This window comes from Psittacula echo (assembly GCF_963264785.1).
Source record: "Psittacula echo genome assembly, chromosome: 3".
In the NCBI taxonomy this organism is placed as follows: domain Eukaryota; kingdom Metazoa; phylum Chordata; class Aves; order Psittaciformes; family Psittacidae; genus Psittacula; species Psittacula echo.
Window position 1 is genome coordinate 29,450,184 of NC_137736.1, and position 15,205 is coordinate 29,465,388.

General features: G+C 41.0%; 1 protein-coding gene across 1 annotated transcript in view; it reads left to right on the forward strand.

The window, feature by feature from the left end:
- The window catches only part of HUNK (hormonally up-regulated Neu-associated kinase), a gene marked incomplete at both ends in the record, with an annotated part of 54,378 nt that overhangs the window by 23,412 nt on the left and 15,761 nt on the right, over nt 1-15,205 (forward strand). Inside the window, 3 exons of the mRNA XM_080612899.1 lie at nt 4,881-4,936; nt 10,411-10,546; nt 12,396-12,523. Of these exons, the coding sequence (XP_080469025.1) occupies nt 4,881-4,936; nt 10,411-10,546; nt 12,396-12,523 (320 nt within the window). The remainder of the gene's footprint in view (nt 1-4,880; nt 4,937-10,410; nt 10,547-12,395; nt 12,524-15,205) is intronic.

The following is a 15,205-nucleotide window of genomic DNA, read 5'->3' on the forward strand; positions in this document are numbered from 1 at the left end:
TGGGCTTCCAGGTTGGGTAGTTAAGGAGTGATTTAGTGATTATTCTTTTTTTTAGTGATTATTCTTTTTGTGGTGCTGTTCTGATTAAAAATAATATGCAGGAGACAGCAGCTAACAATGGCTGCTTTGTAGCTGCTTGCTGGTAAAACCTTCCTGCTCATCCCTCCTCCTCCAGACAAGAAATGAAGTGCAAAATGCAAAAACTTTGATTTTGCGGTCTGATGACTGCAATGGCACCGCATAAGCTGCTTTCAAAAGCACGCTGAGCCTGCAGCTGAAGCCTGGGGTAGCTCGCTCAGTGGAGCAGGCTTGTGTTGCTTGGTGGAGGCACTGGCTGGACTTAGGGTTTCCAAAGTGGTCTGTGAAGCTCTAAGCAAAGCCAGAGACAGATCATCTCCATCGACAGCAGAACAAACTCCCAGACAAACCATCTGATGAAAAAGGCTTATTTTCAAGTAGACTGTATGCTGCTAGCTTCACAAGCTGACAAGGCATAAATATATGCTGATTCTCCACATTGTGGTCATGCAGCTTGGTCTTTCTTGAGTGATTTCATTATTCACAGATTTGCCTAACTTATACCATAGTTAGACACTCTCAGCATTAGGAAACAGACTCCTCAAGAAAAACTAAAATTTGTGTTCCTATAGTATTTGATCACTGAGGGTATTTTGGAGTTTTTCAGCAGTGAATGCCAAAAATTTGCTTAAAGGAAATTAAAACACGCTTAGTCCTAGGTTTTGAGAAGCTGCGACAGTAAGGAAAAAGATCAGACTTACTTCAAGGAGGGAAACTGAAGGTCTCCAGCAACTGTGTTTCTGTAGCTGGTAACTCTCCCTTGCAGTAGTTCTTCCTTGATAATTCTTCCTTGCAGTATACAGCTATTAAAAATGTTCAAAAAACTCCACTGACTAAAATACATAAAATTTGCTTTTCTTTGTTAAATGATTTATAGTATAGTGCATGAAATTCAGGGTTCCCTAGCACTTTTGGGTGCAATGCACTACTTTTTGCATTGCAATGAATTAATGTAAACATTCAAACAAAGCAGCAGCTGAGATAAGCCTCTTTGTAAAAAATAATTAACGTTTAAATTGGAGAATATTGACATAATAAAGTATTTAGGAAGCTTAGGGAAATCAGTCCTGTCTGCAGGATAAGCCTAAAGCAGGTATATAATTGGATTGTACTGCTGCACTTTTTGTCAAAAAGAAATAGTGGGTAATCTGGTGCATCTTTAAAGTCACCTAAAGTATTCACTGAATAACCCTTCTGTCTTGAGGCCACCGATCTTGTCCAGACACACGGGCTCTATTTGCACTTCTGCTGTCCTGCCATCTCTGCGTGCTGCAGGGGATTGGGCTGCCTGGGTGTCCTGTCCAGTGCCTGTCCACACATCCACATCTGCACAGCAGCAGTGCACCAACTATGGCTTAGTCTGGGGATTTCTGGTTTGGTTTCTCATGCTTTCGCTTTACATTTCTAAAGCTGGTTCAAGTATCACAGTATCACAGTATGTTAGAGATTGGAAGGGACCTCAAAAGATCACCTAGTCCAATCCCCCTGCCAGAGCAGGAACACCTAGATAAGGTTACACAGGAATGTGTCCAGGCGGGTTTTGAATGTCTCCAGAGAAGGAGACTCCACAACCTCCCTGGGCAGCCTGTTCCAGTGTTCCGTCACCCTCACTGAGAAGAAGTTTCTTCTCAAGTTTAAGTGGAACCTCTTAAGTGGAATCTTCCAGTTAGTTTGTATCAAGGAGTAAAAACCTGTTGTCTTGCTCCAGTCTCACAATCAAAAGTGCTTTCACATTGACATGGTTTGACAAAATATGATGCATATGGACTATTAGATCAGTTACCACTTACCAGCAAATCTCATGAGAACAGACATTTGGGTAAACATCTTTAATTAACCAGGTCTGATTTTACTCTATACTGGTGCCACATTTAAATTTTTAGTTTTTCCCTCTGATAGCTTTAAAATATCCTGTAATATTTACCTTTAGTTTTAGGGTTTTGTAACCTTGAATCCTTTTAAATGTCTTGTGTTGATGTTTAGCCCTTGTCACTCATTTATTATTCTAATTGCCTGCAGGTCTTTTATCCTCAGCTTACAGTGGTCATCTTTCCCTTCCCTTGCCTTTATTTCTAAAGTCTTACCTCTTCTTAGCTAATGTTTGCTCTGAGCTTCCAAGTGGTCCTTCTCCTTTCTTTGGGACGTTGTATTGAGTTTTGCAGTGTATGACCTCAACCGGAGCTCCATGTGCTTCTGTTGTTTTCAGTTTAGTTTTGTTTTTTAGGGGTTTCATGTTTGGGTTTTTTTTCTTGGCTGGTTTGGGTTTTTTTTCTTCTTCCCTATACTGTTTGTTTTGGCAGTCTCTCCTGTTAAATTCCCGGCCCCAATATCTTTCTAGAGGCTGATCGCACTGTCTGTGAAAACCTCCACCTGCAAGCAATAAAGACATGAGACGTGAAGAAATAAGCCCTTTTTTGGCAGTGGAGGAAGGCAGAAGTGGATTGGTCTGGATCCATCTGGCAGGGCATGGCCTCCTTATATGAAGCCATTTCTCAGCAGCAGTGGTTGCCTTACAAGGGAAGCTCCTTTTGGAGAATGCGGGGCTCATGGAGTCTCCTGTGGATGAGGAGGGGAACACCATGGATCCCAACCGGGCTTATGGGATGCACAGCCCTGAGCTGTGCTCACCATTGCTGTGGGAGGAGGGCTGGAGAGCGGGCTCTTCGTCAGCTGTGTCTTAGTCAAAACATGGCCACATGTGGTTGCATCTCTGCCATGGTATTTAAAATTAGCTGTCACTTTTAATGTGCCTGGTTTCCTTAAGTTAACACACTGGGTTATTGCCAGGGGAGGGAACATGATCCCCTCCTCTTGTCTCTGAGGCTTTATTGTCTGAGTTACGTTGCCTCTCCAAGAGGGGGACTGGTGTAGAAAGCATTCCTCTCCTTAGGATGTGTTCAGGTAAACACTCCAGGAAAGCCTGGATATTGCCCCTGGATACCTGAAATTTGCAAAGTATTCTCCTGTGGTAGATTTACAGAGTATTTCCCCTATTTCTTTCCCCATGAGACACAAGGAAAATCTACAAGAAATGTTCACTGGCATGTAGAAACATCTGTTTGGAGAAGTCCTTGTGGTTGTTGTGATGAAGTGAGTGGCATCCTACCTGCAAGTAGTTGTCTGCCTCAGGTTTATTTGAAATGCATGGGCATAAAATGAAACAAAGAGGAACCTTTAAAAAATGGCTTGGAGTTGATCACAGCTATTTTTTCTTTCTTTCCCCTGTCTTTTCTTGTGGAAGTACTTTGGTTTGGTTGGTTTACTTGTCTTACTTTATTAAGTTTTATATCTTCATCTGTAATAGGGGCATCCTTCATTACTCCACTTGCCTTGCAAAGGCAAAATACCATGGATGTCACTGACTTCCCATAATTATAGCTGATGGCTTTATTATCCAGATTTTTCCAAAGCATGCTGGGAGAAGCATCACTGCTTCTAGCCTGAGTTATTGATATTCCAGCACGTTCATTGTCAGAAATATTTTAAGTCTGAGTGGGGGAAGAATTCTTGTGATAAAGACATGGCCAACTGTAGAAGTCATGGAGAAGTGTAGCAACCTAAATGATTTTTATATTATACTTAATACTTCGTTTGTACAGTTTGGGGTAGGGTTTTTATGTGTGTGTGTGAGTGATCGCTAGGATGTTTTTCTTGGGTAAGAACATGTATATCCAACATTAGGAAAGTGCAACCATGTTCTTAAGTGATGAATGTTCATATATAAAGTGAACAATGTTCTGAAGTACATTTCGGAAAAAGGGTCAGTCATCCTGTAGAAGGAGACCACTTTCATTTTACCCTCTGTCTCCTGAAACTGGTCCAGGCCCTGATCTGAGCAGTGGTTCTGTGGGGCCAAGCAGGGTGGCACAGTGGAAAAAGCACTAACGTAGCACTCAGAAAACGTGTGTGGCTGTTTCTCTTGGCTTTGTTACTGGCCTTCTGGATGTCATCTCAAGCCCTCAGACCCAGTTTTCACCTCTAGCATGTGGGAGTACCAGTGCTGACCACCTCTGTAAGGAGTCTGTATGCTTCATCCCCAGAGAAATTTGATTCTGGTTTCCCTTGTAGACTATAGCAGAGGACTGATGTTTGGCTCATCATATAGAATCATAGAATAGTTAGGGTTGGAAAGGACCTTAAGATCATCTAGTTCCAACCCCCCTGCCATGGGCAGGGACACCTCACACTAAACCATTGTCACCCAAGGCTCTGTCCAATCTGGCCTTGAACACCGCCAGGGATGGAGCATTCACAACTTCCCTGGGCAACCCATCCCAGTGCCTCACCACCTTCACAGTAAAGAATTTCCTCCTTATATCCAATCTAATCTTCCCCTGTTTAAGTTTTAACCCTTTACCCCTTGTCCTGTCACTGCAGTCCCTAATGAATATCTCTGCAGAAGAAGCTTTATTCTTCAGCTGTGACCAGTGAAGAGTCTTTGGTTGTGAAGAGTAATGAGAAAGTGACCTCCAATTCCAGAAACACATATTTGAGATATTTCCGGTGTGTTAAGATTTCTGCAAAATTTTAAGTATGTGAGAAATTTGAAGAACCTGATTAATTACAGGATGTACTGACAAGTGTTTATAAAGTAATTTTGTGCCCGAAGAATAGGTCTGAAACTGTGAAAGCACTGGTAATTCTGGAGAGGAGACAATGCGTGGGGCTTTCTGCTCTGAACTGGGGAACCGTGTGCTTCTTCCATTATAATTATATATGAATCCTGTAAATACACTGATAACAGTGACGGGAAGCTGCTTCATTATTTTGGAGACTCACTCAAAATATTTTATTTCTTTCAGAGACTTGAAGATAGAAAATCTGTTGCTTGATGAAGACAACAATATCAAGCTTATTGGTATGAAACCAGTTTTATATTTTTTAAATTGGTAGTTTTATAAGGAGAGGTTTTGAGACTTCATAATCCTCTATGTGACAACTGCTAATGTTGCTGCAGAGAGGAGCTGAGAGAGTATAGATAGCAATCAAGCTGTTCCTGACAGCATCTTGTGAAAAAAATGTTCCAAATAATTCAGCTTTAAATGGGTATGGGAATAATCCTACATTTTTTAATTAACAGCTCTCGTATTCAAGTCAGGAACTTTGTAAAGAATTAAAGAATTGACACCACAGAAGTAATTTATTTTATTATCTTGGTAATAATTTCATATTTACTAAGGGTTGGATTCTGCCCCCATATGCATATGCTTTCGCCGAAGTCAGTGGGAGTTGCACACATTTTTAGCAGCTGGCAAAATTTGGTCCTATATTTATATGCGTTAAATTTGCTTCCAGCACCCACTATGAAATTGGTTTAGAGGGCTGTTAAAAAATAAAAAAGATCAACGATAGAGTCTTGATTGTATTTGGGTATCAGTTGTACGCAGTGTGCAATTCATTCAAGCTGTGCAGACATTTAAATTAATCATCGGTGGGTACAGTCTCACTGCCTTTACGTAACACCCGTCAATGTCAATATGGGCATTGAAAAGAAAATATTCCCTTCATAAAATAAACTCCAAACATCTGTTTGTATTTATCTCCAAGCCTACGCTTCTGCCAACAGCAGGATCCATGGTTGCAGGCTTAAAAACTTGACTTGACTTTCTTTCTTCAAAAGGTGTCATGATCTGAAAGGTGATGAAAAACACTTAACATTCAGGTCGTATGGATGCTCACTCTAATGTATCAAGCACATGCATCTCCAAACAAACAAGAAGAGGATGGTTAATGAAATCTGAAATAGTCAAAATGAACTTAGGGATTTCAGTCTTTGGAAATATTACCCCAACTTTTAGTCATTAGTCTGTAGCGAATCAACTGACTCTGGGAAAATAATAGCAAAAGAGAACTCTGCATTACCTCAGCTATGGGTCAAAAGGATACTGATATGTTACCATGAATCATTCATCAGTAATGATGGATACCACCCATTATCTTGATTTAGCATGTAAGTGAGACCAGATGGTTTGCAACAGAGCTGTATGAACATCTGATAGTTTTAAAGGATTTCTGTAACTTTCCTGTTATTGGGTGTTTGATTACAGAACAGTATGTGAACTTGACACCCAGACCTAATCAGATGATACATGTACAATTAAAGCTCACATGCCAAAAAATTGCTTCAGAACTGTTCCTGGAGTTGCTTCAGTTGCATAGAAAGGTCTCCTCACAGTGGGTGGTGTGGGAAGAATAGAGAAAAGAGACAATTTGATCTTCCGTAGCCTTGCTAGAGTTGAAATAAGTTGTCCTCAGGTCTGCAACCTGATGTTTTGAACAAAGCAGATTGCACACAGTATGTATTTTAAAGCAAAGCAATCAAATCCCACCATCCAACTGGGTATGTTATAGAAATATAAAGGTTGCTTTATTAGTAATAATTTTGCTGTAAGTCAAAACAGAGGTAGTATCACAGTCAGCTCATGCCGTATCTTGCTAGCAACGTTGGTGATCTCTGGTTGTCCGCACTGAAGAAGCAGTTCCTCTGTTCTTCATGCTCCATCTGCTGCACTTATGGGGAAAGCTGTGGCAGGGGCTGTGGAAACCAGCCTCAGGTCCTTGGGCAACCTCTCCTCAGCAACACCTCATTTACAGGTGGCAGCAGTAGTGGTTGAGCTGCTGCACAGCTTTCCTTTGCCACCAGGGTTTCCCAGGACAAGGAAAATTTTCCAGCACCCATCTGTTGCTCATGGAATAGACCAGATATTTACTCCTCTTCCACCTCCCTGCCTGTTCCCATATTCAGTTCATTCAGCACTTAGTACATTTTAGGTAGTCTGTCTTGCTAGAAATGTGCTGGATCAGTTGTGTCATCACATATTCCATTCAGGAAGGTTCTTCAGGAGCGAAGAACATGTTATTAGGAATTATGTGCTGCTTTCCGTGCTTGGGAGTAGAGACTTACATCTACAAATCCTGCTTACATTAAGTGCTTTAGGGTGGGAGCTTGGTCTCTGTGTCTTGTGCAGCAGCAAACGCAGTAGTAGTACCTAATAAAATGTTGCTTTTGTAATAACTGTGGAATGAAGAAAACCCACCATAAAGGAAAAAGGAAAGGTGAAATGAAGATTAAAACTGTACCAGGAAGTAACATTGAAAGTCCCTAGTTGTTTGTGCATGTCAGTGAGAACTGAATCACTTGAGTCCCTTTCTTCACGAGCTACTTAATGGCACCTTGCTTTTTTTACTCTTTTTAGCTGCATGACAAGGTGTTTTATAGTATGTTCTTAGATAGCATTATTAGAAAAATTCCTTTTGCTGTGTTAAGTGGACTTATACTTAGCTGTCTGTCAAGTCTCAAATCGAAGAACATCAGGATTGGAAACTGTGGAAATAATTCACTTCTCTTCATCTTACCAGCCCACAGTGGTAGGTGTCTGATAAAAGATGCTGTGAAAAGCCACTCACGGGACATGCAGAGTCCTTGATGTCCTGCTCAAAGACCTATGGCACCAAAAGGACCCTGCCAGTACCTAGCTCTGCTGAGCTCTATGGAGCTCTTCTGGTCAGACTCATCCACAAGCTTGGTGCTATAAGACTTCTGTTGTTAATAGCTCTTTCCCTATTCCAACTGTCACAGCTTCTGAGATAAGTGTATATCCATAGTTCAATGTTGATCTCCTGGAGGCGTTAAAGAGGAGTAGTGTGCTGTGATACTTCGATAGCACGAACAGCGGGGGTGGTGGAGTTTCCATGTCATAATATTTACTTTGGAAAACCAACCGTGGCCTTTGATCTGGGTTCTGTAATTAGCTCAGCTTATTGAAAGGAAGCCTCAGACAGAGGCAGGCATGGCAGTGAAATTATCCATGCTGGTGGTAATACCATCCTTATCAAGATCAGCAGTGCATCCTTAATAAAAATCACATTGCGATCACGATGTGCTGCCAAAGTGTTAATAACAATATTGCCATTTCTTTTGCGATAAAATCCCTGTCCCCAGTATGCATGTCTGTGTGCATTCTGCATCTCAACAGGCACTAGGAAAAAAAGAGTATACCAGCCTAGATTAGATGAATGAGCTGAGAAAAAGTAAGAGAATGAAAACCTCCACTGGAGTATACCTCCAATGATAATGATGAAGGGGTGCTGATTTACACCCTCACAGAATATAACCCTTATATACTTTAGTTGTAAAATGTTATATTACAGTCAAGTAATTTTGAAGTGGTCTGACACAGTAGGGTAAAGGCCATGAATAGTACTGTGTGGAGATGCTATTTCTAGGAGTTTTACAAATAATTTTACAGTTGACATAACTCATCTCAGGCCATAGCTAATAAGTAAGTTAAGTTAATTGCATAAGTGGATCCTTGGAAGTATTTGTATAAGACCCAGGAATAATACATATCTAGCAGAGATGATTAAGCAGTGTCCAGAGACGATTGTTTTCTAGCAGAGACAGGGAAATTTTCTTGATTCTCCCTTGTTTTAACAGTGTTCTCCAGCAAAACCTCTTTGAGCCTCTTTAGGTGTTAAATGTGGTGATTCTTGTCTCTTGTGCTTGTCTCGCTCTCAGAGATGAAGCCAGTCAAGTGGAAAGCACTGTGCAGTCGTTTGGGCACTCCAGCTCCCATAGTCATCTTTATAATTGCATTTTTTTATAGGCATTATAATTTTTTTTTGCCTAGTTTTGTAAAGGAGCAAGGCTAACGGGGGTGCCCTGACAGTGCACTTCCAATACCTTGCGGAACTCCTGTCTGATTTCAGCCAAATTTAATGTGGGGTAAAAGCTAAAGGACAGGCCATTTCTTTAAGTCTTCTGCTGATAAGTAGGAAGGTAAGGGAGAGAGACCCAAATTAGTGACTCTGTGGAGAGGGAGTATTGCATTAGCTACATTCACCCTCCAAAATGTGATGCTTTTAGTCCGTCCAGGCAGGTGGGTAGCACACCCAGAAAGCTGCTGTTTTACAAGACACGTGGATGCAAGACACAAGCCTGTAGGAAGAGGATTCAGCAGTCTACTTCTGACTGCCTCATCTATGTATAAGACAGTTTTAATTTTAAACACACATGCATTCTGGGAATTCTTAAGAAGCCTGGATTTAAAAAAAAGAGAAACAAAACAGATATCAGTGTTCTTAAGAGGAGTATTTCTGCTGTTGCAGCTGTCATCAATAACAAGCTATTAATAAATGCACACATCTTGGATTGTGACCTCCCTAGATCTGCTACTGCTGGATATGTTGCCCTGCAGCAAAGGCCGTTCTCCCAGTCTGTCAGCTTTGCCCATGTCATCTTTCTTCATACAAGCTTGTCTTGCTTCTTCCCCTTATCACGTCAGATTGCTTGATTTCACTTTGAAGACCCTTTGCAACCTCTCCTTTCCTTACAGGTCAGCTGTGGTTTCATGATTGCTTTCTCCCAAGCCAAGCTACCACTAGACAGGGTGGGCTTGCACTCCCCTGGCTTCATATTGCCTGCCTTTCTTTCTTTGACTAGTTGTTTAATTTTTAAGACCCTTCCCTAAACCCAGCTCAGCCTGCAGCCATACCAGCACTGGAGCAGATGGGGGATTTTGGGAACACTCTTCTTGGCGCCAGCCTGGTCTTGGATTGGCTGAGAGCACTTTTGAAACTGCAGCCTCCTTTGGTGCAGAGAGGCTCCCTCTTGTCTCCAGCAGCACATGGTGCCAGCCTTTGCCAATCCCTTTTTATTAGTGCCAGCTAAAGAGTGACAGATACACCCAGGGGCCAGAAATACAGTAATGCAAGGCAGAAGTCAGGCAGGGAGAAGCCAAATTGAACATATTCCCCTTCTTGCTCCCCTTCCCTTCCCTGTTCTATTTCAGAGCTGAAATGCTGACTTTCCAACCCTGTTAATTTGTGCATTGCCACAGTAGTCCCAGAAACACCCCACCGCCACCTTGCATCTCATGCTTCATTTGCACAATTTAGAGGAAAATCTTGAAGAAGTCCCACTTAAACTCAGCCTCTACCTAACATAACGCAACACAACACAGCGGTATGGAATCTAAGACAGCCCGAGGTGGCTTTCAGTCCCATGAACATCACGTAGTGCCTATGACAGTCTTAACTCTGGTTGTTGCCATCCATGTTCCCAGTGAAATGCAGTTGCTTTGTATATGAAATTGGTAATGGTGCATATTCTAAGACTTTTTTTTTTATTATTGTTTGTGAAATCTCTGTTTATTTAGCACCTCAGAGAAACAAATTATATAAAGTTTTTGCATGTGGCTGATAGTTTTTTCTTAGGCAGTTCATTGCTTAGCTTTTGGAAAAAAAAGTGTGCTGCTTTTTCCGTTGTGTTCTAGAGTGGTTTTACTGTATCTGTCTCTTTCATAACTAACTCTATCTCTGTGCCTTTCGCAGACTTTGGATTGAGCAACTGTGCAGGCATCTTGGGTTATTCTGATCCATTCAGCACCCAGTGTGGCAGCCCAGCATATGCAGCCCCTGAACTTCTGGCAAGGAAAAAGTATGGGCCCAAAATAGACGTTTGGTCCATGTGAGTTACTTCTCTAGTTTGCAATTTTTATTACTGTTACCATTACCCATTGCTCAAGTAAAAATGTTATTCGTGTATTTGGCTACTCTGAGCAAGAAAATCTGTTTAATCAGCATGACCATCTGAACTAAATTTCACAGTTACTTTGTTCTGAAATGTATCTTTTATGTACCTGTATGTAGATCTCTAGAACATAAGGCATAGAGAGACTCCGGTAAAGCACAGCTGCTGATCAGTGATGTTCAGACACAGTAGAAGACATGGCTCTGGCACGAGGGGGCCAACAGCTTCTTTTGTTTTCCCCAAAGGATCCTCAAGCATTCATGTGGGCTCTGTGTACTATCCACAGTCAAGCCTGACAGGAAATGTGATAATCAAGTCAAGTCATCACTTTGAAAACACAGTCATTAAAGGGGAAATAGAAGTGGCCAGAAAACTTGTGAGCCTTTGTGAGTTTATTAGTGTTGAGGCAAAAGAGCAGACAGAAGTCTCCAGTGCCAGAAGTAGAAGAAACTACAAAGATGTTTTGGAATCAATGAATTTGCCTGCAGTACTGTTACGGACTGTGCAATTCCTACTACCTTCCTGTTCGCCATGGACTTGATGTTGGTTATTCTTGTCACTCCTGGCGAAGAATTAGCTGAAATCAGCTGAGTTTTAGCTTTTGCTTTAGTAGCAGTAGACTTTCCCTCGCCAAGTGGGGTTAATAATATTTGTATAAATTTTAGTGAAATAGCAGAATTATGGTAATTCCCAAGTTGAAGTATTTGGAATGCTTGGGGAATGTGAAGCACTGTATAAGTGCTACTACTGCTAAGAGAGATTGGCAGAGAGAGTTTATAAATTAGAGTAGAACCTGGGTTAAATTAATCTCTCCATTTGACCCAATGGGTCCCCTATTGCACTTCAAGGCTCTTTAGAACTTCCCCTGCCGAACCTGATTTTCAGTCTGTCCTAGGAGATCCACAGCTAAATCGCTGTATGGCTACTGAATTTCTCACTCCAGCAGTGGGCCATCCGTCCACATAAAGAGTGACAGTACCAGCCCTGAGGAATGCAGGCAAACAGAGCACAGTCATTCTTGTAAACCATTTACCTTTCTCCAGTAATAATGTCCTGCCTTTTTAACTAAAAAAAAAAAAAAAAGAAAATATGGTTAACTCATGTCCTTCCCCATAGTTGAACAAGTGGTGCCTGTGATCACAGTTCATGATAGCACACTGGTTTAGTTTCTTTCTGTTCACATATGTGTATTTAGCAGACAAATTCCCAAAAGGGAGGAATTCCACTCAAACTGAATTTAATGCCCTTTTAAGAGGAAAAAGACCAAGAATGCCCAACCCACTTTTCAACCCTGACTTTGCTAGGCATAAACAAGCAGTAAGTTCTCTGCTCTGAAAAATGTAATTTTTCACACTTGATCTTTGGGCTGCATCGAAGGCCATGGAGGTCACTTTTGGGCACTGAAGCAGGACCTGCGATGTCCCTCTTGGTGTGGGCAATCATTCCTCACCCAAGGCAGCATCAGGACAAGGCCTCCAATAGCAGCATGTTTATGCAGCCTAAGAAGAGACTTAATTGTGGTGTGGCATTTAGCTGAGGAGTTGCCTAAGAGCTGGGCTCAGTTCTGTGGCTCCCAGCTTATATTCTACACATTGTGTGACCTCTGTGATCAAACTGCTGGGAATTCTCCCCCAAATTATTGTGTGCAACAGAAGACAGCGCGCTTTCTTGGTCTTTTTTAATAGCTGTCAGACATTAAAGATGAAGTACAGTCACTAAAACCTAAGCTTAAGTTCTTCCTTGTTCCTGTTTATTTTGGTTTCTTTTTCTCTATGTTCTCTTTTAGTGGAGTGAACATGTACGCAATGTTGACTGGAACATTACCATTTACTGTTGAGCCATTCAGCTTGAGAGCTTTATACCAGAAAATGGTGGACAAAGAAATGAACCCTTTTCCCACCCAGCTCTCTTCAGGTAATCAGGGGGGTGTGCTGGTTCCTGTTCAGATCCAGTTGGCCAGAGCTATTGTGTTGAATTCTGGATTGTGAGTCATGCTGCCGACATGGCATGTTAATTGTGAAGAATACTCTTTTTTTTCATGTTAGCCTCCAAAAGATCTGTGGGAGTTGCTGTACTGTAACTGCTTTCACTTTGACTTCTGTACGTAAACTGGAAAAGTGCCAAGTTGTGCTGAATATGAGAGAAGAACAAACTTGTGAAATACTATGAAATTGCATTTCTAGAGTAGTTGGTCAGTTTTGCATGTTCAGATGATTTTAGCATAGGGTATGGATGCATGAAGACATTATTTTGGCATAACAGATTCCTGGGCATTGTTGTGACTAGGGTTGAGTTGATAAGCTACCTCAAATGACCTCACATTTATTATGGAATGGTGACATGCACACAGAAAGTAATTTTGTGGACGGCGACCGGTGATAACCTTTGTGTGTTCACAAAATGCAAAATCGTTGATATATTAACATTATAAATATTAATTCCTGCTTCAAAGCCGTGTCACTAAGCAACAGAATCATTTTTCAGCTTATAGCAAGACCGTTGTCAGCATTTGGAACAAACTCTGTTTTGTAGTTGGGTTTTATTTTTGTATGCTTAATTTCTTGTTCATGGAGAGCTTCTGTTCTCCTTATCTGGCAGCCTGTCTACAAGGAACATTCAATAAAATTAAAAGATTGCAAATAGAAAAAGGGTAATGGAGCATACATTTTTACTCAATACATTAAGGATGACAGCTGTCATTACGGGGTATAAGCAAAAGCCCTTAAAAGCTGTCTCACAAGATGAATTCTCCAGGTAGAGATTTTCCTGCATATGGAAGAAGGAGGTAATTAAGGATTTTCTCACACAGGTTATTCATGGATCAAGAGGAGTATGTTGTTCCTTGTTCTGCATCTGTATGAAGTACAGTTTTCCTACCAGCAGTTCATATTGCTGGCATGTTGTAAAGTGGTAGGTTTACAAGTGAGCTGGGATGCCACAAGGCTTGCCGTCTATTTGACGCAATTAGATTTTTGGTATTTCCATTCTGGAGACTTCCTGTTAGGATTCAGTTGCACAAAATGGCTATTTTAATGTTCTAGCACATGCTCTAAAGGCCCAGTGAGTAAATTAAAAGGAAGATTATACTGACTGCTTCGTGCTGTACTGATCTGGATGCCAAATCCTGCATCAGTTGCAAAGTTATTCTTGACTGAGGGACTTGCATGTCACAGTAAACATTTTCCAAGTTTGGCAAAAAACTCACTGAACTTACCTCCCAGAGTGAGGCTTTTAGCAATGAACAGCAGTTATATGATGGCTGTGTAGTGTCTTTGAACCAATGAACTCTTTCCCCAGTCATTGTTTTCTTTCAGTTGTCTTTAAGTGGGAGATTTCACTGACTTCACTGGGACAACTCATGTTAAAGGCTGAATCACCCATGAAAGGTCTGTAGAAAACCAGACTGAGGGTAGCAAAAAAACCCCATAATTTTTAACAGGTTTCATTTTAATATTTTATTCATCCTACTGTTTTATAATGGAGATCAATGTTTTTCACAAATGCCTCTCTGTAGCATTTGTAGCTCACTGACACTATGGTCTTCAGTGAAAACAGTATTTTGTTTACCCTGTGAGAACTACAGCAGCTTGAACTTTTAGAGGTGATGTCAAATTAGTCGAATAGATTTAAACATGTTAAACTTTACTCACCGTGAACAAAGGTACGCATCGGTTCTTGATCTAAATCAGTGGCCTTCTGCATTCACAGACATGGCAAACTGATATAAGATGACATTTGTTCTTGCCATGGTTAGGCTACGGGTCAGTAGGTAGAAACTCTGCTCTTCTGCTCTGCAAATTGTTGTGTTTGTTGACTTCTTAGACTTATGGATCTTTTTCTTGAATTGGATTTTCTTTTTCTGTAAGTTCACATATAGAGATTTTTTTGCAGGAGTCTGTTTTGCTTGTTCAGTACATTGTCTTTCAATACTTAATTTGACAATTACTGAACACACAGACTGATCATAAAAGTAGCCAGTCTTATCACTAAGCAAGAGTATATTTGATTTTTGTTAATTAAAATGTTGGGTAGCCATGAGCACCCAAAGCAACTGTGTAGCAACAGGGAAAGTTTGGAGTTAGTGTTCGATTTTCCCATTTAGGAAAACATTTTTCATTAAGCTTTTTAAACAACATAGCTATCTGATTATTGATTTTAGGTGAGCAGAATTCAGTTACTCAGGAAGTTAGTATTCACCTTGCACACATTCATTTTTTACGTCAGTTTACAGCTTCTGTGTGTTCATGGTCTTCCTTCTGGACCAGGGAATTAAAGTGAAAACAAGAAGAAAAGCTATAGTCTATCCATCCTTGTAGTTTGGAGGAAGGATTTTATTAGGTGGAGCTCACTCATGGCTTGTGAAGTAACCTCATTGCATTTTCTCCAGCCAGTTTTGTAAGCAATACCTATATACCTGATTATAATCAGGCACAGCCTCGCGGTGTGAACAAGACACGAAGTTGGTGTCATTCACGAGAGGGAAAGTGAAAATGGCAGAGGTCTTGTAATCCCCACCTGACGTGTGCTCTGTTTCTGGTCATCACTGAGCTCAGTATGCTCAAGGAAGTGAAGAGAGAAATGTAGTTTCCCATGATG